Source organism: Chenopodium quinoa, unplaced genomic scaffold (genome assembly GCF_001683475.1).
Source record: "Chenopodium quinoa cultivar QQ74 unplaced genomic scaffold, ASM168347v1, whole genome shotgun sequence".
NCBI lineage: Eukaryota > Viridiplantae > Streptophyta > Magnoliopsida > Caryophyllales > Amaranthaceae > Chenopodium > Chenopodium quinoa.
The window spans coordinates 11,420,266-11,446,191 of record NW_018743292.1 but is presented as its reverse complement, the minus strand read 5'-3'; the positions used below and the strand labels follow the sequence as shown (position 1 = coordinate 11,446,191).

Below are 25,926 nucleotides of genomic sequence, written 5' to 3'. Positions count from 1 at the left end.
GAATATATGTAGTATTTTCTACAAAATTTCAAAAATTAACCAACACAAAGAGAATTTATGTTAATGCTCGTTAATTAACTGTTGCTACCAGAGGTTTAATTGGCAGATTAATTATGCCAAGATTTGTAAGGTAAGCCAATATCGAACTACGTATATAAACAAAAAATTGTACAAAAACCAGCTGCTTCTTATTACATGGATACTTTTTGGTATCCACTGCATCTACATAATTACATACAATGGAACACCAAAATAGGAAAGTACACTTGTAACATCGTGCATGCCAGGAATTAAGAATCATTGTTCAATTGTTAAGCGGAACATGCAGAGATATATGAACATCAAAGAGAATTGAACCCTCAATATGAATTCAAGAGTTGCAGTTTAGCTTAGTTAGTGTTTATGTCGTTTGTCCTTCTTCCTCCTTTTCTTATCCCTTGACTTCTCTTTTGATTTATGCTTCTTGGAGTGTTTCTTTTTCGATCCTCCTGAACTAGTCTTCTTGGATCTCTTTTGCTCATCATTGTCAGATGATTCATCAGAAGATTCACAATGTTTCCAAGATGAGGGCTTCTCTGCACCAAGAACAGCCTTACGACGCCTCTCTTCCTTACTGTAGTCAGTAGCCACACCGTCTGGAGATTCTGAAGAACGGGGAAGAAAAGGACCAGTTTCATCCATCCTTGACCCTATAGAACCCCTACCACGTTTCACCCTGCCATCAACGGAAACCCTGGTTAGTAATTTGACACATCTCATCATAAGAGCAAATAATTAATATATTCGATCCAAAAGTATCACCAACAAATAAGGAGAAGGGCGGGGGCGAACACATTTTCCAAGAGAAGATAGTAATAAAGAGCTAAAGATGTGGCAAACCACAAATGAAAAAGAAAAAATAAAACACTCAATACATAATATATACTTGTGATTCAAAGTATAAGTTACTAATGATGACAAACATAAATACCATGAGAAATGTAAAACAAGAAAGCTTAGCATTATTGAAAGAAGAAAAGTGAAGTATTTTCTGCAAATTATATGAAGTTCATTGAGACATTTGTTGATACTTCATAGATGAAGACCATGAAGTAATTATAATTTTACTTCACTTTCTGTAATTCTCACATTCCCAGTAGCATAAAAGTGTCAGACTCGAAAGAAGTAGCATAAAAGATATATAGCAGTTACTTGGAGAAATGTCCCCTTTTAAGGTTGAGAATATGCAAGACAGAAAAGAACACCCCCCTCCTCCCCTCCTATTTTTTCTTTCTCAAATATTAATAAGAGAAGGAAGCATCACAAATAAAGCATTTCATTTAAAAGAGTGCTATTACTATCATGCAGTTGGGGAAAATGGGGTAGGAACTAAAAAACAAATGGAGAAAAAGCAAGTTAAATGCAGGAGCTGGTTATAAGACCTTGAGTGCAGAAACTCTTCAATCTCTTCATCCTTCAAGCCTTCGTCTTCGTCTTCGTCTTCTTTAGAGTAATCTTCATATGATCTTTTGCTTGATGAGCATGAGAAATTTGAACTATGCCTCTTACTTTGGCTTCCAGACAAATCTCTTTTTTCATCTCTGCTACTGTGGCTGTGATAATTCCTTGACCTATCTTTAAGCCTATCATCCAGCTCTTTCTCCTTCTGCCGAACCCGCCACATTTCATTTACCTCCACAGCCCGATTAACTGTCAGAATAACATTAACAGTTCGAAGCTCTAAGCCGTCGATTAAATATGTAAACCGATGATTATCTAATAATTAAATCTATCTACAAAAATTCATGACAATGGGCACTGTTACTATAACAAATTTCTCAGCTGCAGAAAGATGTAAGCATATACATATTTATTAATTAAACTTGGACCCTTAAAGTGCACTGAACCAATGAAATTTCTAATCTATGGTCCAAAGAAGAGACAAACAAAACTCAAGAGCATAATAAAGTAACACTGGTTGCTTGAACCCAATAAGAAACTTTTCAATCTTTCAGATTTTCTAATTGTTCAGTGATTTATTAGCAGTAAATCTATCCAAGAGAGGAGTACAAGTATGAACTTTTGGCCATATAGACAATAAGGCATAAGTGAGATAAGCACCAAAATCAGACACTAATATAATCAACTATTTCGCAGCAATATGAAATCCAATAACGAGATAATATCAATGAATGAAACTACTCCATACTTATAGGAGGAATGTTGTAGGGTGTGACGATGGATACAGCAACTCACAAAGAGTAGCATGCAAGAGAGACACAAGGATTAATGTTGGTCACAGTGGATGTTAGTTATGTGTACATATTGGTCAGAATTAGAGCATGTTTGTTTTGTTTGAGTGGTATAGTAGCAATTTCCTTTACTTGAGAATAACTGATCCCACCCATCTATTACCCCCCCAATTAAGTGATAAGCTCTGATTCAAATTCATTCCATTCATCAAAGGGAATGGCAAAAAATGCCTACAAAACAACAACAAAGGGAACAAGGGCAGTTGATTCCCTTTCCCTTTGATGAATACCCCCAACCAACCAGCCCCTGAAAGCATCCTAAATGTTAATGTCAAGGCCATCTTGAACCTCAAAGCGCTCCTAAGCACTTCATGGAAGCATCAACCCATATAAAGCCAATAGCAAGCTGAAAATTACCATTTCTTTTTTTTTTTTCTCCTAGGTTGTGTGGTGAATAAAGTGACAACAACAGGAATTCCATCCGGAAAATCAATAATCGGATCGCGAGCATTTAAATATATAACCAGTACAAAGTTAATGGCACAATCAAAACAACACAATAACCCAATTTGCCAAACATATCAAATTGTCAAAATAAGATACAATCAACTGTAGCAAAGTTAAAGTAACAAATAGTAATTTCACTGATCATCCTTCATTGATGAAAACAACAAGAAGAGAGAGTTTATACCTTGTTGAATACCGCGAACAGTGGCCGTAAGAAAACGAGAATTAGGGCGACCTCGTACAGTAGGGTTGCGAAGATAAGCGAGTGCACCATCTTGCTGAGCTTGCCGCCGAATTTCTGCAGCTTCTTTCAATAGAATTGATGCTATTCGATTCTCAGTTTCCAGATCCATTGCAACAAAATTACAAAATTTGGGGGAATTTGTTGACGAAACGTGTTTGGAATTGTGAATTAGGGTTTAAGGTATTAGAATTGACGAAAAGGAGCAAAAGATTTGACAAATTGATTGACCTCGAATACAGTGAATTAGCAAATTGATTGAATCAGAAAATCAATTATGCAGGTGAGTGAGAGTAATTGAGATGAAGGGAAATAGAAATTAGGGCGAAATTAAGGGGGTTTTTTTCCATGAATTGGAGAGGAAGTGAAAAGATTGAGAGCGAAAATAGGTTGGCTTTCATGGACTAATCACCGTGTGACTAGTAAGAATATTTAAGACTTTGATTAGAAAAGTTAAGTACTACGTATATTTATTTTTGTTATTTCATAATTCATATGATTAGTTTTCTTTAATTATTTTTTTATCATAAGATTAGTTTCATAATTGTTAGCATTATGATTTTTTTTTTTAATTTATTGACAACATTAAATTTATTTTTAAAAATACACCATTGAACCAATCTAACAAAACCTCATTTGATACACTAAGGGGTCGTTTGGTTGGTGGTATTCATCAAAGGGAATGAGAATCAATTGTATTGATTCCCTTTGTTGTTGTTTGTTACGCCTTTTTCCCCATTTCCTTTACCCTCTTCATTCCCCTAAATCCTTCTAAGTTGATTCCCACCCCCCTTAGGTATTTCCATTCCCATTCCTTAGCCACCACTACACCACCATACCACCACCCTCCTACCTACCCAAATCACCGAAAAGTCCCACCACCGCACCACGGCCAGCCACGTCACCACTCGCTGCCTTTCCCCCACCCCTCGTCGGCCATCCTCACTCTCAAAACCCACCATCAAAAAACCAAAAAAATCTAAAAAAACCATCTCCCTCACTGTAAAACGGCCGACTAACCCTCCCCCACCATTGAAACCCTAGGCGCTAGGGATTTGAGGGTGGGGGAGGGCCGGGCGATGGGTTTTACGAGGAGTGAGACTAGATTCTAGGGTTTTTCTGGGGTAAGGGAGGTTTTTCGGAGGAAGGATGAGCTGCGTTGGGCCGACAAGGGTGGGAGAGCTGCGGTGAGTGGTTTGGTGGATAGATGGTGGCTGGAAAAGCTGGAAAGTTAATGAATTAGGTGGTTGTGTGGTGGTGGTAGGACTAGTGGGATTTGTTTCCCTTTGTTTTTAAAACAAACAACATAGCAAATATAAGGTATTTTCATTCCATTATTTTCTTTTCCCTTTGTTCATTCCATTCCGATTACCCTTTGCGAACCAAACGACCCCTAATTATAGTCAAATTAGGCGATTATATCAAAATTAGATGGGAAATTCTCTCTGATAACCACAAAATTTAATTTTTCTCAGTGGTAAAGCTTGAAACTTTTTATTATCAATGGTACACGAATTAATATTACTAAGCTAATAGTAACATTAACGATATTAAAATATCATTAAACGATTAAGTAGGGTTAATCTTGGGTTAAGTAACAATAGATTTACATTAATACCCTTCAAATTATTTTTTCTTAAAAAAAAAAAAAAAAACCAAAACCCCTCCCCAGCCAACCGCCAGCCCCCTCCCCTTGCCGGCGCTCAGCTCGGCCCGGCTGACAGCTTCTCAACCCCCTCCCCCGCCGGAAAATCAGCCATCCTCCCTTGCCGGAATCAGCCACCCTCCCCCCTTCTCCGATTCCCTCTGATCTCCATCCCAATTTTTGCTTGAAATTTCTCGGGTTTTTGGTGATTTTGGGGTCGAATTTATTGATTTTGGGGTCGAATGTGTTGGTTTTTGGGGTCGAATATGTTGATTTTTGGGGTTGAATATGTTGATTTTAGGGTCAAATTTATTGATTTTTGGGGTTGAATTAGTGGTCAAACTTGTTGGTTTTGGGTCGAATTTGTCGGGGTTTTGTTGTTGAATTCGCTGAGGTTTTGCGGTTCGAATGGCAGCAAGTCGCCATCTGGAGGTGGGGGAGGCTGGACACCGACAGGGGGAGGAGGTGGCTGGATCATGAGTTTCACTCTGTTGCTATGATCAAGCGAGAGGTTATACAGCGCAAAAGCTGCGGCACTCTGAGTTCGCTTCGATTCCGACCTTAACAAGCAGTTTAACAATGGCGGTGGTGGTTGGAAAGGGAGGTGTAGCGGGGAGGAGGAAAGAGAAAGGAATAAGCAAGAAAGAATTATGGAGGGGGAAAGAGAAGAAGAAAGAATTGGTTGGGGGTAGTTATGTCTTTTTGCAGTTCAATAACTAAACCATGGTAAGGGAATTAACAAATTGTTTAACTTAAGTTATCATTAACTTAGTAATATTAATTCGTGATTACCATTTTTTTGAAGGGAATTAGCTATGTCACTTAGAATTAGAATTCTTGTCTACGAAATTCTTTCCACTCTACTCTTAGTACCTTATATTCTAATAGAGTTAAATATGTCAATTACGAAATGTTTCATAACCGGTCATAAACTGTAGGAATGGTAATGAATTTGTAGGTAATTTTGCAAAGTTATCCTATGGTCATTATCATATCAAGAGAACTCCGCCTAAGAACATGTGTTTTTGTTCACAAAATTTCATTACCATAACTACCTTTAAAGCGATAGTAAATAATAATGAAAGTTTGCGAAGAAAGTGAGGTATTTAAGGAAGGATTAACATTACCATGGGCATTGACATGAAATCTTCTTTATAAAGTTACTTGTAAAATTATTACCATTACCACCATTTATTACCAATAACCAAATACAAGTAAACCATTAGAGTTTAACGTTTTTGTAGATTTTTGAGGGTTGTTAAAAATCACAACAAAATTTTATCAAAATCGACAACAAATCAGTGAAAGGACTCCAATACCTTTACTAGCACCCCACCCATCTTTCTCTTTCTTTAATTTGTTCTTTCTCTCATAGCGGAGTTCTTTTGCTTTTGCATTGTTTTGCCCAGCCTTTTACAATAAAAGGCAACGGACGTGGAATAGTGATGCAACATCGACAAGATACTCTACTCCAAGGCACTCACGACCTAGAATTTCTTGCTAATCACGACCAACCTGTGGCTTAAACTTGATATGAAAAATCAAACAAAGAGACAAAAGAGCTGCAACAAACAGATTACTCTACAGGTTGACTTGGCATATGAATCACACCATATCATGACCAGATTGTGGTCCTTTATTTAAAGTATTTATAAATGGTCATGATTTTTTAACTGCACCATGTATCATTTCACGCTTGCCAATGCAATACTTTGGCCATTAATATCTTTAATTATACTTAAGTAAAAATTATAAAATTTGATATTTGAAAAGTAAGCGTCGAGATGATTCTAATGAGATCCCACATTACTATGTTTTTATCTATGGATAAATCAAAAAATATGGTCAAAAAAAGTTGTATGAATAGTGTAAAATCTCAAATGGTGCAATTAAAGAAGTATAATAAAAAATGTTCGCAGTTGCCTCTTTTGCAAGTCATCATAGACTTTTGAATAACAATTCGCATACACTTGTAACAATTGGTTGAGCATGAAGCATATGATGAAGCATGAAATACTCATCTTTGTGAATTTAGCATCCTTCTTATCGACCAACTATGGTACTTGCAAACAACCGGAAGATGTAACAACTAGATGACGAATTGAACCGCGGTTGAGCTCCTCTTCAACTCATAGCCACTTTCATCAGTCAAACTTCCCCAAAGACAAATTGAACCGCTGTTGATCTATTGGAGTTGACAAGAAGGAAAATTTACTCAATCAAGACACAGGGGTTCATTTGTGTAGGCAAGGAGGGTTTATCCATGATCAATTGGCCCTGCAACCTGAAGCTCAGGCGCGTCTTCAGAGTTCAGGCCATACATTGTACTTGCAGGAACAATTGGGAAGTTCAGCTTTACTGGTCTAGTATCTTAGTCTTCGTAGATACAGAAAAGGTATACCAGATAATCTGAAAGCAGTTTTTTTTATCGTATACTAGAAAATGTAAAGTGCCTTCTTGCTTGCTGTGTGGAGATTGGATAAGGTTCCCAGGAATGATATTCAACAGATGCATGAAAGTAATTGCTTGCAGACATATATGGTTCCTTTTGTTCCTTAGGTTTATGCTTCCTTCGCTTAGATTTGTAGATGTAGAAACAAAAAACTAGTTACCCGATTATTTTCGATTGCGTATTTTAACAACTTCAATCGTAAAGTGTCATACCATGCTTGTTAAAGATATAATTTGATTGCACCATAGATATTGCGCAACAGTATATTACAATATATGAAATTGCAAATTCAACAAATTGAATTGAACATCTGAACTGTGGTATGCTTGTATTATCTATGTTGGAGATTAAATAGAGTTTTTCTATGAATTACACAATCAACATGTGTAGTCAAGTCTTTCCTCCAACAACACCATAGCACCGAGTATACAAGTTCTCTGTGCATATGCGGAAGTTCCGGCGCCTGGAGTTCAAAAATCCCATACCATCAAGAGCAACTTCATCATGTAATGCAAGAACTAATCATAAACAAATGAGATAGCTCTAGAACAAGTAAAGTTCTTATCTGACAAATTTCACAAATAAGGAGAAACATTGGGCAATAAAAAATTTACTAGTATAATTTCAAGAAAGACTTTTTCTCAAAAACTCTTTGATTCATCAACTATTCAACCCAGAGCACAGGAAGTACTTCAGGAATTCAGGCACAGCCTTTCTAGACATATCCTGAAATTATCATGAAATTCATGTCCTGAATGTGAACATACCTAATTGCAGTGAAACAAGAAAGTAATCAAGTCATGTGATTTGTGTTGAGTACTAATTATTTCCTCCAAACACAATGATCAGTTGATGGAGCATATTTGGAATAATCCTCTCTGTAAGCCAGCTACTTGTCTTTTCCACAGCACCTTCACAAAAGCCATAAGTAAAACACGGGTATTACTATGGGATGCATTTCAGTACATTGTTTATGGAATCGTAAAATTCTGCAACAATCTTGCAGCTTGCAAGCAAGGCCACAGATATAACTACCAGATATAATTGTTCTCAAAACATGTGACATGAATTCAACAATGAAGAAACCGTGCATCCAGTTTAGTCTGTGATAGTATAGGGGAGATTCATCCCAAATCTACAAGATTTGTACTATTTAGGACTTGGGAAAACTATCCCCACTTCAGGCATTGAGTTCACCTGCTTTGATATGATTGTCTTTTAATTTGATGTTGTCTTATCTTTTCAGATCAAACCTAATTTTTTTTATAAGAATTTATATATGAAAGTAACAATGTATCTTAACTTCATGATCTGATCTGATTTCTAATGATCTGATATGATTTTTCTTCCCTGAAATAAACACTTAAAAGCATCAATAGCTGGAATATTTTCATGCATCTGTCTCCCAAATTTGGACAAGAAAATCCCAAACCTATATGACTTCAGGGATAGATTTATCATGCCTTGTATAGGACTGCCGACTACGGTATCTCTGGTCTGAAATTCTGAACCCAATAAAGGATCCTCATCCACAATTCATGCAAAAAACAGTCAGTGTCTTGTAAATGAAGGCCGACTGATGAATCTTAATTCGAAAAAAAGAAAAAAAAAGTGTAAGTGATAGTCGATGAAGAAGCACCTTTTGTATCTCTTTTTGGAACCACATGGACAAAATGCATTCCGACTAATCTGACCAGTCTGAGCCATATTTGATTTAGCACGATCGAGAGGTGTTGAACCCATCAATTTTTGGACCTACACAGAGCAACTGGTCAAAAATCAATAACAACAAACAGAAGTTTAATCAGTTGCAACAAACTATTGAGGACCATCCTTATATCCTTTCCATATTAAAGTAAGCACAGGTGTGTCTGAACATGAATGTCATATATCCATTAGTTAATATCATACAGATTTAATGGTGACAAAAGTGTAAACTCTTTAGTTCTCAGTTTGCTTGCATCTTGCGATCAGAAAAACTGGTTGGAAGTTGCACAAATAGACAAATCATGTCTACTTAATTTCAGGTCAGAATCGTCAGATCCCAGTTCAAAAATTGTCTAAGCTATTTATATCTAAACCCTCTCAATCTTCAGTCTGCAAGATGTCATGTACATAGAGGTCCTTGAAGTTTCCACCCATACAGGTCCCAGAGATTTGAATAAAAATAGCAGAAGTAAAATCAACAGTGGAGAAAGACGCATTGCCTTCCAACACAGTTTCTTGATTCAATAATCATGTTATCACTAATCTACCATTCGGTATTTGAGTCCTTCAACAAGTAATCATGTTGTTATGAATTAACATAGGTTAAGCACCAATTATGGACTAAAAAGATGTATTAAGGGAGTAAGAAGGATGATTATTGAAGAAGGATGATTATTGAATAACAAGCTATATTTGACTGAAATAATGCAAATTACAGCCTTGCCCATCTTTCGAGAGGAATGACACTCCCAGATCTACAAACTAGTCACTTATCACAATATTCAACATGCTTTCCCTCTCACTAATTCTTTTCATTTATTGAGCTAGCTCCCTAGCATTCTGTCCATGTTATGCTAATTATGCTGGACATCCAATATTACCCCTTTCTTATACACATTGCATAACACAAATATATAGTCTCCGCAATAGATTTAACCAAATCAGTATAGTTGCCTTGGTTGAAACTGTAAATCACCAGTGCAGGCAGTTTAGTGTATGTGTTAGCTCTCTCAGTGAGGGAAATGATGAGGGATCCTTGGCAAATCAGTTGAGTAAAATGAGATAAAAGGCCATGAAGAGAGAAAAATTCTACAAGATGTGTTGATTGGAATCCGAAGATTTTGGTACAGCTGCTTATGAAAAAGTAAACTTCCTAGTTCCTAAAGAAAAGATATTTTTATCTCTTTTAACGGCCTTGGCATGTGAATTAACTGATTAAGTCATAAAGCTTATAATTAACACCTCTGTACCTTATTGATTGTTGCACAGAACAATGATAGAGATTAGTGAGTGAAAAAAAGTAGAGGAAGAAAATGTGTGAGGATAGCTCAATGGGGGGGACCAGCTTTAATAATATCAGTACAATAAAACTGACGTGTAACACTTAAAATGAAAAGAATGTTTAAGGTTGTGATTCTTTTGAAGGTAGCAGAGGGTCAAAGAAGGGGGATTGGGACCTTAGGTGATGGTTAAGATTGGGTTGATCAATGTGACGAGAGAGAAGAAAAAAAAGTTAATGTGAGAAAGAAAAAAGGAAAAATGATACATTTGATTAATAGGTACTAGCGAGTACACTCACTTTAGCTTGTGTTGCTCCTTGCACGCAAGTTATAGTTGGTGTCATATATGCTAAATTTTGCATTAATTACGATGTTTCTGTCACAAGTCAATCATCAAGGTTACCCTATCATTCTCCCTTTATAAGGAACATCCCAAAGAGGTACATGTAACACTTCATAAGGGGCAGAAGGAGTATCGTTGAAGTATAATAGACAAGCTACACATTATCGGAAGCAGTTTCGGACACAAATATTCTCACATATTGTATGTAGAGGAGTTCACTCAAATTGGCTACAGACTCATGTTTTATAAGTACACCCTTAACCATACCAAATTTACATTGGATAGTCAAATCTCAAATTATTTAGTCATATTTTTACGAAAAAGTAGATTAAAAATTAATTTTATAAGATTTTGTCAGGGTCACCCTATCATTCTCCCTTGGTAATCCTCATGCATGTTCATATGGACAATATATCACTTGAAGGTTTGGTTTAACATTTATGATTGACGTGTTAGTAGCTTGAAGTAGCTTAAAGAATAAGATATGTAGTTTGTTTGAGGTTACATCTATAGAGCATATGGGAGAGAGAATTATGTTGAGTGTTGATAAGAGTAGAGAAAGAAGTTGTAGATTGGGAGAGCACCAAGCAACTGAACGCGGTTATTATCAATACAATCCTATCTAAGTAATTTTCCCAAATCTGATTACCAAATTCTTCATTATTTTTAACAACCTTCTTCTAAACTCCCTAAAATCTACTGTTCTAGTGAGAATAGCTAAGCACCTAACAGTCATCTTGATTCATAGCCGTTGTATAAATTATCAACTGTATATGTCAGAAAGATCGTTTCACAACATTCTTGTATTCACAATTCTGATTTTCTATGTTCTCCAACTATTCATGTCATGCACATTGTAAACCAAACACTGAATATTCAAGGTTTCAAGAAAATGCTAATGGCTAAAGAAGAATCAATAAATAGATAACAACAAAAATTTAGGAAAAACAAAAAGTGACTGAGGAAGGAAACAATACCTCGGCCATGGTCTTTGGCATTGGTTTTCCCTCTTCCTTTAACTTCTGTAGTTTATACTGAGCTTCTTTAGCCCACGTATATTTTGCCAAAGTATTTTCAACATCAGCTATCGTACACTTGCACTGCTTTGCTGCTTCTTGTTTTTGACTGATTTGGAGATTCTACAATCAGTGGATGAACATAGCAAAGACTCAATCAAAACATAACTTGAGATGTGAGACTTAAAGTTCCACGCACAAGCAAAGACAATAATAAAGACAAAAGGAGGGTTTCTGGCTTCTATGAGTCTATGCTGCCATTATAACCGAAAGCTTGCAAAGCACTAAAAAAAATACGGAACCAAAACTCAAGGATCTTAAAAGAGTAGAACTTCTCCAAGTAGCTACTAAACATCTTGATACCCCCTGCCCTCCCACAGACACACCATAGAAGAGAAACTTGACCATTTAATCATCGGTTAGGATTTTACTTCATAAAAAAAATTCCAAGGAATGAGATAATCCAGTTGAAGTACCAAGTACCAACTACATAAAAAATACTGTGATGAGCGTTGGAATAAATACAGTAGGCCTATCCAGCAAGTTTAAATTTTCAATTTCAAACAGCAGAGCTACATACAAAACAAAGAAAGAAATTCACTCATTCCTTTAACATTATATTCGTATACTAAAAAAAAAAAAAAACTCTATACATTCAAAGAGTCTCTACATTGTCCCAAACTTAACAATATGGCATGATTTAACTAAAGACACTCTAAAATAGTTTGGCCTTGAGCACACACTACCCCGTCGCTCAATTAAGGTAGGGGTACAGGCGTACAGCTACTTATTGATGATGTGAAGAGATTTACTGCAAATCCCAAAACTGTATATGTAACTATGCTTTCTGAATGAGGGTGTACATATATAAATTATACAAGTAATAATATCTCTCACCTCTCCATTTGGATCAAAGTAGGCAAGATATCGAAGAATTGCTTCCTGCTTCGCAAAAGCATCAGCAAACGTCGCTTCACTGCTCCGACCAACTACATACTGCTTCAAAGATCCCAACTTCCTCGCCTTACCCAACTCATCAGCAAAACCTTCAGTGACCAAATGAAATTACACAAGTTAATCAAACTCTCTGACAAACATACAAGTAGCATAATATAGCTTTCAGCTGCAAATAGTAGCAATCAAGCAATGTAGCATGATACAAAGATTAATCCCCATAACCCCCAACACCCTCATTGCCCGTTTGGTAGGCAGTAATAAATCAACACAGTGACAATGGATTTATGGCGTCATTTTGTTCAGATTGTTTCGTTACAATGTTCAAAGAAATGCTTGCTTGACCATATCAATATAACAACTCATTTCATTAATTTGTGTAAAAAATACTTGAAAAAAAAAGTATAAAATAGAAAATTGCAGAAATTGGAGAAGACCCATATCGAAAAAATGGAAGTAATTAGGAAATTACTGTAAAGGGTGAATTTCTCCTCGGTAGAAACCGAATCAGAGGTGGGTTTTTTGCCGGTGAAAACCCCTTTAATCGAGTCCATCCATGAGATATCAAGGTGCGACGTGGCAAAAATCGAACGGTACTGTGATGGAGTTTGGTGACAGTGAAGGTGAGAGAAGAAGAGAGAGGAGTTGTAGCGAATGGTACCCAGAACTCTGAGCGCCATTTTTGGATTATGATGAAGGAAGGATTTTTGCTGTTCTTTCTTTTGTTAGTTAGGGTTTAAGATCAAGGGGGGGGAGGGTTTGCTAATTGCAATTTGAAATTCCAAAACGACCTAGGTTTTTTTTTTTTTTTTTCTCCTTCCAAGCAAATATTAATCTTTTTTTAAGCCTTAGGCGGAAAATCAATTTATTAAATCAAGCTCAGTCAAAGTTTGAAAACTTTGGGAAACTTTAGGTACAAATTCATATATATATATATATATGTTCAATATATATAAAATTCGTTTCCCATCTAGCAGCTAAATGAGCAATCATATTTCCCACCCGCTTAACATGGACACAATTAAAAGAAATAAACTCTTCACTAATACGACTAATATCATCATAAAAGTGATAGATTGGGGCAGCCCCTTCCTGCTTGTCTTTAATAGCTCGGACCACATTCAAAAATGACATTCGTGAACACCATCCGCAAGGCTAACTCCACGCCCTAGCGTGAGGTGGGCTGATGTTAGTTAATTTAAGTGCACTTTATTAAGTTGTTAGGTAATTATGCTAATACCACGTATTCCAAAAATATAAAAGTTGTTCAGAATGACATAATATAACAAAAGACATAGAATACAATGCATATTTTAATAATTTAGAGTTTTTTTACAACGGCACATGTGGTGTACACGCTAAAATGATAAGTCATATTTAGTTACATAACATACATACTTGAAGTGAGTATTTGGTGGGATCTACTTATCTTTTGCATTGGAGTGAGTGGGTGTTGTTTAATAGATGTTGAGCGCCATATTTCCTTGCCTCCGTGCTCTAAGTGGGCGGGCAATTACATAGCCTTAATAAGCCTTATGTCTGGTTCGTTGTTCAAAGGAATCTTATTTTACCCCTAAGCTTTGCATAAATGGCTACATACCTTGCATTATCATTTGTTCGAAAGACCAAACTTAAAATCGTTACACATTTGTGCAACTAAATGACTTGTTATCTTGATACTTGTTTTTAAACAGTTCCTTCAATAACACGGAGTACTTTGATGACTAAGTTAATAGGTATCAACCTTAATATCATGCATGGTAGATTCGTCCATCCACCAATCTACAACTTTGGTCACGATTCCCTTCTAGAGATGGCAAATGGCTCATGCAGTCATGCCTTCTGGGAAGTTGGAACAACACAATAAAACTTGTTTGAACCCATGGCGCGTCATGGCTCGTTGCCTCGTTCTACATGAGATTGTTCAAGCTAACCACTAACGAACTTAGTGTTGTTGATTAAACCATCTTAGAGCAAGTTCGATATAATGAATCCCAACTAATTGAACTTATCATCAAAAAGCTATTACCGAATGATGAAAATTCGAACTCCAAGCATGACCCAACAAATAGTTTATGTAAGAAATCTGGTCTGAACTATCAAAGGGGATACACTAATGCCATGTATACACGAAAAAGCTATGTATAAACATCATGACACTTTCACTCTTTAGTTGTACTGTGTGAAATGATCCCTGCAATTTCGTACTCGAGGGAATTTTTGAAGTATTGGTCATATTGGGGAGCAGAAAATAAAGAGGACTGCACTCAGAATTCTTTAAGCTCCTTGAAAAATCATGCACTAGTGTTTCCTTATTACTGAAAAGCGTCTCAAATGTGAAGTCAAGGCTAACAAAACATTCACAGATATATGATCATTCCAATGGCAACACTAGAGCACCTGTAACATTTGAAACGGACATATTCCAAAATTTCAACATAGAGCAACACCTACGAGATGTTTGTAATTAAAGGGAATAGACTTCATGACAGTCCATAGCGGTGCAGCCATATAGTGACCTTCAAGATCTAAATACAAACAGGTTAAAAACCATGAAACCCATCTACACTTCTACAGTGTCAAAGCAAGTCATGAAACATATGAGCTTGTAAATGTCATTCTGCAAAGTGAAGTATAACAAAAGGGACACATGAATATCAAAATCAAATTTCAATATATGAATCAAATATTTGTTTAAATTAATTGTACAATCTACAAAAAATTAAAAATTACACATAACTTACAGTAAGCAAAAAATAAAAATTACTGCACAGCCACCAGAATTTCCAGTTCTTATTCTGAAAACAAGGTGCAGCACCAAAAGAGAAAAAACTAGCTCCTTGTGTTTGGAGAGTTGCTAGTCAGCTTAAAGTACAGATCTCCGTGAGATACTGCACAGAGAGCATCCTGTCGTAAACTGATCGGGTTTCCTTCCTCTGTGCAAAGCTCTAGATTAACAATGGATCCCCCAGAATTCAATACTATACTTAAAGACACCAGAACCCCAAAGGACCTCATTTTCCTTTCAGATGACAAAAAGTACCATAAGCTATAAGCTTTTGTGATTTTGCCTATCAAACTAGTTAAGCTTTCACTCGCCGAAACTCAAACCAAATTTCATAATGATTGAAAAGCAGACTATCATGTGTGCGCTTTCCCACATACTCGAGCCCTAAGCTTGAAAGTCTCTTTGTACACTCATCTCCACCTAACCGAGAACAGAATTTTATATTGTGGGAGACAAATATTCGGCCATCTGGCTTTAATTTAGATGCTAACCGTTCCAACCCAACCCAAACAAGTTTATCAGGCATATGTAGGAAAACTGCACTAGCATATATCAGATCATATGTAACCTCAGATCCAAATCTGCTAAAATCCATGTCTTCACCTTTTACAATAATAGGGCGCTTGTGCAACAGACCCTGAGATGGAAGCTCATACCTAAAAGCTGCCATTAGAGATAACTCGTCTCTCTCTAGACAGTGAAAGTGCTCGGGTTTCAAGTACCGAATGAAGTGCAATCCCACTCGAAGCGTCCCACATCCAATTTCAAGAACCTGAGCATCAGGGCTAAGGTGAGCAGACTCCGCAAGGAATTCAAACACATCTCTGCCCCCAGCCCATGGTTCACCATAATTACTATGATGCTCTTCAACGAGGAGCTCACCAGGGCAGGGTAGGGCAGTGTGGTTATTGGCCTCATCACCTTCATAATGAGATATACCCTTGTACCTGAAACATATAAAGCGGTTTGTTTGAATTTCTAGCTACTTAAATAGATACAGAATATGATTGCAGACATTTTATGACAAAAAGAAAGCAAAGCAAATTCTAAAAACACCCACATCCTTTGCTAGAGAGCTTCATGACTGACCAAACAATATACGCACAAACCATTAAAGAGGACTAATGCATTCAATTGAACACGAGGTGACAAGCAGCATAACATAAGTTTATTGCTCAGGACAAAAATTTCTAGAAGGTAGTCCTTGCACTATATGAATGATTACACTAACAGCTTGTACTTGTAGGTGGTAATAATTTGAGTGAGTACAAATCCATTCCTTACAAAGTTACATGTAACTCCATTCTCATTACCGCGTATCAATCAGGCCGTGAATGCTCTTAGTTTCCAGCCGTAATTACTCAACCAATAATGAGATTTGCTATGCAAGGAACAGTAATTATAAATTACAAACAACATAACATCATCACTGATCACAGTGATCAGTAATAACACAATGTAAGCAAAGAAACATATTCAATAGTTTCAATAACCCTTCACAATCACTCAAAACATGTTTAAATGACAAATCATAAGCCTAAAACTTTGATAATTGCGCCAAAATCTGGCAACTTAAAATCACTCAAATTTGAGATTACTCCAAATAGTTTAGATAGTTTAAGTCTTAGAGGTGGAACCCGGGACTTCGGATCAAATCCAGTTTACATCACTGTCCTTTGCGACTCCCTATACCCCAAAAAACTACTAAAATTTGAACTTGAAGAAGCAAAAATGATACAACATTGCTAAAAAAAACATCTCAAAAAATCTTATTAACTTCATAAATTCAATCAAATAAACCAAAAACCTAAATCAAATTAAGAGAAAAAGGGGGCATACTGTCGGAGATCTTCAAGCTGTTGAACCCTAGTACGAGGATTAATCCCTTTCCGCAAAACATTATCCTTCATATGCAACCCATTAATTCGGATCTGATCCAGAACCCAATCAATATCTTCCGTTGATGTTGAAACCCTTTCCTCGGATTTTCCAGAAGATTCGCGAAAAGTTCCGGTGATATCAGGGGAAGAAGGGCAAGAGCAAGAAGAGGAGAGAGAAGAAAGCAAGAAGAAGAGAAAAATGGCGGCAGTAGAAAGAGCAAGAACTAAGACTGGTATTGTGATTACAATCCCTTTTTGTTGTGAGGTTGAAGATGATGATGATGAGAGTAGCCCCATTTTTTTTTTTTGGGTTCTGGGTTTGTTTCGAGTGTCGGGAGGGAGTTCTTGTGATGTTCTATTCTATAGGGGATTCAAATCTAGGGGGGTCAATTCGGACGATCGGATCGGATCTGATAAGGTCGGGTCGGATCGGTCGGGTCAATTTTAAAAGTTGAATCATGTTAAATTATTATGTCCACGCGAGTGCAACTCTAAATCGGATATTTTTCGGGTTGGTTTCGGATCGGGTTGGGTCGGTGTGGTTTTGACACCTCTACTCAAATCTAGAGTTGTTCGCAGTCTGGTTTAACGAATTAGCGTGATTTGGCTCCGGGCATTTTCATGTCGAACAACACTATAAACTTGTAAAGTACGATTTGATGAGTCATGAGTGTGGTTTAATCGAACATATACAGGTATGAATTTATAAATGACATACAAATACGGAGTAAGTTTTAACTCATAAATTAGTTATTGGCTCATATGATATCTCATGTGATATTATGCAATACAGAGTACTTCACATAATTATTTGATACAAAGTATTTAAGACTACATACATCAGATGGAGATAAATGGTTTGATTTGAATAAAGTTATAATTGATGATCGATTGCAAATGTAATTGGAATATATTCATTTGATAAATTTTTGTTTTATTTTGAAAAAAAAAATACTCTTTTCTTATAAAGATGTGACGTCATACCATTTGAGGTGAGTAACATGTGGTGAGGTAACATGTGTTTGCTTTAACTTTACCAAAAACAAAAAAAAAAAAACTTAATTGAGTTATAAAGACCTCAAGTCCTCGACAAAAGTCTAAAAATGTGTTAATAATCCCTTAAAAGTTTAAAAGTATAGACGAAACTTGGCAAAAACTAATTTATCACGTATAGCTTTCATAATTAAGAGATAAAATGGTGAGGGTACTTGGGGGTAGGGATTCCCTTACCCTCCCCTTTACTCCCAAGTATCTAGCATGCAAATACAAAAAAAAAAAAAAAATGTGCATGTTATAAGGTGGCAAAATATCAATATCATGCATAATGAAGAATCAAACAGAACTAGAATAAATAATTAGCATTGATTTTGTCAAAATATTCTGAAGATACACCAAAAAGTGTCAATAAGCAAACCAAACTATTTTATTTTATATGTTTCAGTCAAAATTTTACAAAGTTTATGTCTATTTTAGTTACACTCTTCAAAAACCAGTAAAACAAAAATCCAACATACAGATTTTATACCCTTTTTCCTCCCTATGTCATACATCAAACTTTGGGCTACACATAAAAAAAGATAGCCTTTCAGTCTAAAAGAGTGATCCACCCAACACACAATGTAACTCATAGTGGATACCTAATAAGCTGTTAATCACAGCTAACAAACTTGAAAAAAAGCTAACAAACCAACCAACAAGTCCAGTAACAACACCCAGAAAAGCACGACTTGCAGTCCGAAAAAGAAAAAGTCCTAGGAAGGATCTGAGAATGATCACACTCATAACTGGATTATGTAGAGTGAGCAAACAAGAATTTCTGATCAGATAAGATTTGACATCCTTCTCCTATGACGAATGTATGTAGGCTTGCTGTTCACAAGTGATGGTGTCACTGGTTTATTACGCGCTGAGGAGGCAGATTTAGGTTCCAAGTTATTGCAGTTTTGAGTCTCAGTGGGAACATTCTTCGCTGCTTTATCAGGATGATGTCTACTTGCACTTTGTAGAACTGCTTTAAGACGAGGCTCAAGAAAACTAAGGGACTGTGAAGCTGAAAGTTGCATGGAGCTTCTAGTCCCAGACCTTAAAACTCTTGCTGCATAGTGATTTTGTCGTTCTGAAGCACTGTGCCTCAGGCGACTGATAGCAGTGGGAGTCATATAATGCGGCAATGATTTTCTTTTGGTTGGTTTTTCAGAATCACAAGGGGTATCTACAATTTCCTTGGAATCGATTTTGGTGTTATCTGTGATCTTTTCTTCATCTTCGGTGCTGTCACAGGCAACTGCATTAACCTGTTTTTTCTCACTAAGAAGTGATTCAGCCTTCTGCAATTGATCCCTGGCTTTTTGGTACTCTTCTTCAGCTTCTCTCATTTCATCAGAAAGCTCTGCTATTTTCTTTTGCCTTAATTGCTTTATTTCCTAAAGTAAGGGATACTCAAAACATCAGTATGCGTAATGCAAGCTTAAACCCAAGTATGCTGAGTAATGGACAAGATAACAAGTATGGACTACCTGAGGCAACTCTTGGTTTGATTCTATGCCTCTTGCCCTTTTGGCGAAACTCATAGAGCAAATGGTCTCCCCTAGATCTTCTTCAACGGGACTTATATGCACGATCATCAATACCTTTGATTCATTTCCTGAAACCAAAATGTAAACACAAAACACAAGATGAGTTTCAGAAAGAGTTCTTCAAAAACCAAATCAGAATATATACAGAAACTAGGAATCACATGCATAGTAAACAATAATTGGAGTCTTGAAAGTTGATCTTTGAGCATGTACAAAAGAAATGCAAAACTTACCAAGTGAATCTCTCAATATTTGAGTGAGTTTTCTATTTCTGCAGATATAGATGGCTTCAATTAGATTATGCATGATTAAAACAAGTGGAAAAACCACTCCCTTAAACTTGGATTGAGTCTGTATTTCAACGCACCTGTAGGGAACATGAGTTCTTTTTCGTCTGAGTGAAGCAATAACGTCACCCAGAGCAGAAAGTGAGAGATTTATGGCACGCCCTTCATCTAATGTTAGACCAGTAGCTCCAGTTTTCAGCAACCGTTCACTCCCTCCAAGATCAACCATCCACAACTTGCTAGTTCTTGCTTGACCTTCCGGAGCACCTCCATGATGAGAAATGGTGATCCTCATTAAGCTAGATATATATAAAACTAAAACAGATAACGTAAATGCCTCACCAAAGTAATCCAATGAATGCACAAGAGGGCTTAAATGAATTGATAGGTAAAAACAATGCACACACAGAGACCACAGTATTTAAAGGGATAGGAAGCAGAACCCACCAATGCGATCTGCTAGACACATCATTAACATTAGTGGATGAAGTTGCACGAGCTCGTCTTCCCTTAGTGTACCACCAATTGGCCTTTGAGAAATCAGAGATGGGCACTTCTGTAAGGCCTTCAATTTCAACAACTCCTTTTGCATCAACTTGAACATTCAGCTGGTTGCTGTAATTCATCCAACATAGATTATGAGAGGATGCCACTCGAATTGCTAGATACATCACAGGAGTATATGCTAAACACTCCCATGCTATTTAGGATGTGTATTATTAACATATGAAGTATTTATTATTTGACAGATAACAGGAATGACACGAATTAATTATGTCAACATATAAAATGGAATGGAGCCAATTAGGAATATGTAAATACCATCTTGATACCGGTTCATATGCTCTACGAGTTGGCTTCGGAGCCAACAAGTCCTTTAAGTTGCCCATGTAAACTTCCAACATGCTCATAGAGAAAGTGACAGAAGCAGTAGAATGCAAAGAGGCATAGTGAAAGAGCTCTTTAAGAGCTCGAGGAACAATGCCTGGTTGATCATTCATCCCATCCTATAAAATCGAAAACACGACTCCTGAGACCCTTTGGCAAAAATGGGAAACAGATCTTTCCTTGTACCATTACAAAAATATCACAAAATCCGATTTGAAATCTCACCATTGTAAAGGTCTTTCCAGTACCAGTTTGACCATAAGCAAAAATACAAACGTTGTGCCCATCAAGTGCAGATCTGAGAATTGGTTCAACCTCAACAAATACATCTTCTACAGAATAATAAGCAATATAAAATCTTACTAAAACTGATCAAAAAAAAAAAACAACCGAAATATTTAACATTGAAAGTGAAAACATACAACTAACTTCTAATTTATATTACATTATTTTGCACTAAGAAAACATTAAAATGCTAACCTTGAGTTGAATTTTGACAAAACACCTTATCAAAGTCAAATCCCTTCTTGCTTCCAGCTGATTTGACAACAACTTTGTCCAAATCAACCACCACAGGATCATCATTTTTGCTGATATTGCTCCACAACAATGGTCGAATTCGACAAAATACTCGAATGCTTCCTAATATGATCATTAATATGAAATTTCAGCATCAAACTAGCTCAAATAAAATGTACATTACTTCACTGTAAAATCATCAAACTCATAATAATACCTTTAAAGTCCAATATCTTATTTAACAACCCTCTTCTCTTTTCATCCAAATCCTTTTGCTTAGACTTCAATCCTATAATCTCTTCTGCATAATCATATAATTTCAACAGATTACTAAAAAAAAATAATCATATAATTTCAACAGATTACTAAAAAAAAATAAAAAATAGAAGGGTAAAACATTTTATAAAAATTATACAATAACAGTTCAAAAAAATCAGGAACATTTACCTTCTAAATTTGATATTAATTCACTGAGATCACTCTGAGTGTTTTCAGGGACCACATTATTTGTAAGAGCAGAAATTATAGGAATTTCCTGAATTGTTAAATTCCCATTTATACCATCTGAAATTTTCAGAACCTCATTTCCATTTTCAAATGGGATTGAGATCTCTTCTTCAACACTAGTGATTAACATTTTTCTCAGCAAACGTATTCGGAATCAATATTAGTATCCCGTCTTGCTACAAGATGAGCTACCGTATTACCCGCCCTCTTTCTTTGGAGTAAAACATAAGCAAAATCTATACTACACTGAATACTGTTATACTTCTGTTCAACAGAAGAAAACAGAACAGGAATTTCAGAGAATAGAGAGCCTGTAAAAGTGAATGCAGAGAGAGTACAGGGTGTAGAATCAATGCCCAAAGAACACTCATTCCCAGAATAAATTCAAAAGTACAAAGTGAATTTAATTAGATGAAGTAAAAGTGAAGCAACTCTAGCATTTTTGTGTAATTTTTTTTGAAACCCCAGAAAAAATTAACAAGATTAGAAGAAACCCAGAAATTAATTTGGGAAAATCAAGAAGATATAATAGAATGAAAAATTAATCAAAATGTTAATTTGGGAATCAGTGATATTTCTTTCTTGTTCAATGATTTGATCATCACAGAATTCTGTAATTTATGAGGGTAAAGTTGTGTACTTTTGGTACAGTTTATGGGTAACCAATCACTAAGCACTGACATAGATGAAATACTTAAATAATAAAAAATTTAAAAAATAAAATAAAAATACCTTGAACAAAAAGATTAAAAATTAAAGAAATTGGGTGAGATTAGATCCAGAAGATTAATTCTTTTTCTAAGTTGTAAAGCAGATATTCAGACAGGAGCGTGGTGGGTCTGAAATGAACAGGAGAAAACGGTAAAAGTGGAATTAAGGTAGGGAGAAAGTTGAGCCATCTTTTTCTTTACACTAATCCATAACTAATCTTGTTGCTTTATTAACTAATTATAAGTCCTAAATTTGTGCTCCTAAAAAATATTTAAATCATAACAAAGTAACCCCTATAACACTATAACCGAGTAACCTATAGCCAATCACATACCCCGTATACAAGTTAGTAAATCTGAATAGTTGTAACAATTTGACTTTTGCATTATTCTAACCATATTTTCAGGATAACATATAAAAATCAAATGATATTGTATTATGTTGGATTAGTCTCGGTATATATTTGTCATATATAGACTTTTTCAACCATATATATATTTATGATCAAACTTATATACGAGTAAATATGTCAATTAAGTCAATGCAAATATTTTAAAACGAATGAGGTAACAACATTTATTACTCAATCATACTGGCTATAATCTAGAATAGTTAGTCCCATAGTCTAAGTAACTTCGGATACCAAATTATATCATTACTTTGGATACCATACCTGGTGAGGTACCAAGAAATAGTTAAGATTAAATTAGTGAAAGTCCTGTAGCAAAATGAATAGTATAATTGTTAGAGTGGCAGTAATTGGGAATGAGTATTTGTAATCACATGCAGCAGCTGAGAGTGAAGACTTTGTTTGTGCCTTGTTTCTTAGTTGGGCTTACAAGTATTTCTTAGTTCTTACACCATTTTGACTTTTCTTTGCATTATTGTGTGAACCACTTTGTTTGGGCTATCCACCCAAGACTTGTAACCATGATTGATGGTCTCAATCCAACTCATCAAATATTATATCTTAAAAAATTCAAAAAAAAAAAAAAAAAAAAAAAAAAACCTAGATGATGTAAGTAAAATTATTGTGTTTGAACTTCAAGAAAACCATCATGTCTTACATGATTTAAAGCAATAATAATAAGACATGGTACATACACCATTTTTTTTTTATTTTTTTTTAATATCAAGGTGGTAGATTGGGTGAGTAGTGGTGTATATATCTTTTAATTTTATAATTATTTGATTTGGGATTATATATTTTTCAAAAAATAAAAAAAAAAGGATAATGTTGAGTAAAAGAGTACTTCGTATTAATACTAGCTGTGAAGCCCGATGCACGACTTTGTTTTTTTTTTTTTTATAATTATTGTTATTTAAGATTTGTATCTTATTATATAATAATAATTATTATCAAAAACAGATAAAATCATAAATAAAAAGACATTTATTATTTATCATTGATAAACTATTGCAATTAATTTAAAATTTCTTTTTATTAATAATATATATATGTTAAAAAAAATAACAATTTGTGAGGTTTAAATAGAATTCTCTCTTCTACACCTCTATGTAGAGTACTCTATTATTTTTCTGTAATTTTGGTATAAGTATCTTGGGTCTCCTGTGAATGACGCTGGCAGGATTATCTTATTCCCCTCTTCAGCCCCAAGTATGTAGTGTGTAAAGTATATTGTTTCTTTGTAATTTTGGTACATGTTTCTTGTGCCTCCGGTGAATGACAGTGACAAGATTAATTTTTTTTCGTCTCCAATCTTAGTTGTATCTTTGTTTACCATTGCATCCCCGAAGGTATTGTAAATTTCACTTTGTGAAGCCATGAAGCTTGGGTCTTTAATTATGAAAAGAAACCAATTAATATTTTTCTATGTATTGTGTGGTTAATTGGCAGTGCATATACTGTGAATTAAATTAAGGCCTATTTATAAGGAAATACAATAAATCATATCTTCTCTAGATAAATTTTATCATTCTTTGTAATCTAATCCTTTTTAATTGTTATCCATATCATTATTTTTTTTCGTTTTATCTTTTTGTATATCATACTACGTTTAAGTATTTCAGATTTTAGTGATAATAATTATCATAAATGATTTTTATATAAAGATATGGTTTTACGGCTACATTAACTATATTATCAATGACACTATTTGGAAAAGGTGAACGACCTTGTTTATAGACACTTACTTTAGCTAGTATGCAAGTGGAGACAAAGGATAAGAACCCCATTATATTTGTAACAACTACCAAATAAAGTTGAGAAGTTGATATGAAACAATTATGCTGACTGTATTACTATGTCATACGAAGTATTAACTAAAAGGAAGGCAAAGTCAATTTACATGACATTAACTATTTTATTATGGACACTAATCACATGCTAAATATGCCATGGTAGTTTATCTTCTTAATATAATTGTCATCTATATGATTAATTTTTTAAATTCTTTTTTCTTTTCTTATATATTTATACTACTTTTTACGTGATTTTGGATATTAGGGAAAACAATTATCATATATTATGATTTTTTTAATTATGATTTTTTTTAATATCATATTACGTAATATTTGAAAGCCCATGAAACTTGTTAATGGTTTATGATATACATTGGTTTGTTTTTTTTTATTGTTTATTTAAATTACATAGTTTTTAAAAAAACTCCTAAAACATGCTTTAATCTTATGATAAATTCTAATATTTTATTTTACTAGATTTAAACCCGTGCGATGCACGGGTTTTATTCATTGTTAAACTTAACATTTAACATTTAATAGAAATAACAAAGTATTAATACATAATATTACTATTTTTTTAATCTTATACAATTAAGGTTCACACATATACAAACAAATTTTAAATTTTTCAAGCTTCTATCATCCTTTGTAAATCAATCGTTAATCGTGCCAATTGATAAGTTGCATGATTAAACCCACCCCCTTGAATAGCAAAATTAACATCCTTGCAAAATTAACACTTATGAGTTATGACTGACTCCTTAATTATGATCACTGTTCATCGCATTCGAGAATTTCATGGTGTTCCAATTCTAAAACATGCTTCTTTGCCTGTAAAAGTTTTATATTTATTTGTGTGAAACGTTAGATTATATCCGATTGAAAAAATACTGGATTTAAAGTAGTGATAAAGTTTATTAGATATGATAAATTTTATTAACGTAGAACTTAATCTTTTAGCCGAATAAATGATAAATGATAAAACATTTTTTTTTGTGCTGGAAAAAGAGAAAGGATATATTTTTAGTTTTAATGATTTTTTTCTTATTTTTTATAATTGAATGTGATTTCATATTTTTTTTATTAGTATTTTTTAAAATAAATATTTTATTATAATCACTTCTCATAACATTATTTTTTTTTAACTAATCCAATTTTTTTTTTTTTTAAATCAATTGAATTTGAATTTCAT

General features: G+C 34.8%; 4 protein-coding genes across 10 annotated transcripts; all 4 read right to left on the bottom strand.

Moving 5' to 3' along the window:
* Positions 1–155: 155 nt before the first annotated feature.
* LOC110737035 (protein FAM133-like) lies at positions 156–3,435 on the bottom strand. Its single transcript, XM_021917389.1, has 3 exons — positions 2,923–3,435; positions 1,422–1,689; positions 156–715 (listed from the first exon to the last, which is right to left on the bottom strand). Exons 1-3 carry the CDS (start codon positions 3,089–3,091, stop codon positions 394–396), a joined length of 759 nt encoding a protein of 252 aa, XP_021773081.1. The 5' UTR covers positions 3,092–3,435; the 3' UTR covers positions 156–393.
* Positions 3,436–6,612: 3,177 nt separating this feature from the next.
* On the bottom strand, positions 6,613–13,326 carry LOC110737033 (protein translocase subunit SecA-like). Of its 7 annotated transcripts, none has more exons than XM_021917385.1 (6): positions 12,849–13,326; positions 12,320–12,468; positions 11,384–11,545; positions 8,716–8,831; positions 8,509–8,581; positions 7,671–7,987 (listed from the first exon to the last, which is right to left on the bottom strand). In XM_021917385.1, exons 1-5 carry the CDS (start codon positions 13,054–13,056, stop codon positions 8,509–8,511), a joined length of 708 nt encoding a protein of 235 aa, XP_021773077.1. In that variant the 5' UTR covers positions 13,057–13,326; the 3' UTR covers positions 7,671–7,987. The 7 variants fall into 7 exon arrangements, 5 of the variants coding, with proteins under 5 accessions (XP_021773077.1, XP_021773078.1, XP_021773076.1 ...); XM_021917386.1 differs by having other exon boundaries at positions 8,540–8,581; XR_002514324.1 differs by adding an exon at positions 6,613–7,539 and having other exon boundaries at positions 7,844–8,831.
* A 1,744-nt stretch (positions 13,327–15,070) lies between these two features.
* On the bottom strand, positions 15,071–17,668 carry LOC110737032. The gene is made up of 2 exons (XM_021917382.1): positions 17,004–17,668; positions 15,071–16,111 (listed from the first exon to the last, which is right to left on the bottom strand). The coding sequence occupies exons 1-2, from the start codon at positions 17,339–17,341 to the stop codon at positions 15,460–15,462; spliced, it is 990 nt and encodes a 329-aa protein (XP_021773074.1). The 5' UTR covers positions 17,342–17,668; the 3' UTR covers positions 15,071–15,459.
* Positions 17,669–18,412: 744 nt separating this feature from the next.
* LOC110737031 (kinesin-like protein KIN-14U) lies at positions 18,413–22,850 on the bottom strand. The gene is made up of 10 exons (XM_021917381.1): positions 21,762–22,850; positions 21,532–21,615; positions 21,276–21,437; positions 21,021–21,127; positions 20,730–20,914; positions 20,355–20,522; positions 19,988–20,206; positions 19,854–19,891; positions 19,561–19,688; positions 18,413–19,467 (listed from the first exon to the last, which is right to left on the bottom strand). The coding sequence occupies exons 1-10, from the start codon at positions 21,949–21,951 to the stop codon at positions 18,865–18,867; spliced, it is 1,884 nt and encodes a 627-aa protein (XP_021773073.1). The 5' UTR covers positions 21,952–22,850; the 3' UTR covers positions 18,413–18,864.
* Positions 22,851–25,926: the final 3,076 nt, after the last annotated feature.

What these genes read in the sequence shown, in the direction of transcription:
- LOC110737035 (XM_021917389.1), bottom strand. Translation starts at nt 3,091, where the DNA reads ATGGATCTGGAAACTGAGAATCGAATAGCATCAATTCTATTGAAAGAA. An exon ending in TGTTCGCGGTATTCAACAAG is followed by an intron (nt 1,690 to 2,922) that starts GTATAAACTCTC and finishes TTATTCTGACAG; the next exon opens with TTAATCGGGCTGTGGAGGTA. An exon ending in GAAGAGTTTCTGCACTCAAG is followed by an intron (nt 716 to 1,421) that starts GTCTTATAACCA and finishes CGTTGATGGCAG; the next exon opens with GGTGAAACGTGGTAGGGGTT.
- LOC110737033 (XM_021917383.1), bottom strand. Translation starts at nt 13,056, where the DNA reads ATGGCGCTCAGAGTTCTGGGTACCATTCGCTACAACTCCTCTCTCTTC. An exon ending in ACTTTGATCCAAATGGAGAG is followed by an intron (nt 11,546 to 12,319) that starts GTGAGAGATATT and finishes CACTGATTGTAG; the next exon opens with AATCTCCAAATCAGTCAAAA. An exon ending in TGCCAAAGACCATGGCCGAG is followed by an intron (nt 8,832 to 11,383) that starts GTATTGTTTCCT and finishes TGCTCTGTGTAG; the next exon opens with GTCCAAAAATTGATGGGTTC.
- LOC110737032 (XM_021917382.1), bottom strand. Translation starts at nt 17,341, where the DNA reads ATGGGGCTACTCTCATCATCATCATCTTCAACCTCACAACAAAAAGGG. An exon ending in CAGCTTGAAGATCTCCGACA is followed by an intron (nt 16,112 to 17,003) that starts GTATGCCCCCTT and finishes TATATGTTTCAG; the next exon opens with GTACAAGGGTATATCTCATT.
- LOC110737031 (XM_021917381.1), bottom strand. Translation starts at nt 21,951, where the DNA reads ATGTTAATCACTAGTGTTGAAGAAGAGATCTCAATCCCATTTGAAAAT. An exon ending in GTGTCTAGCAGATCGCATTG is followed by an intron (nt 20,207 to 20,354) that starts GTGGGTTCTGCT and finishes ATATATATCTAG; the next exon opens with CTTAATGAGGATCACCATTT. An exon ending in AATATTGAGAGATTCACTTG is followed by an intron (nt 19,689 to 19,853) that starts GTAAGTTTTGCA and finishes TTTTGGTTTCAG; the next exon opens with GAAATGAATCAAAGGTATTG.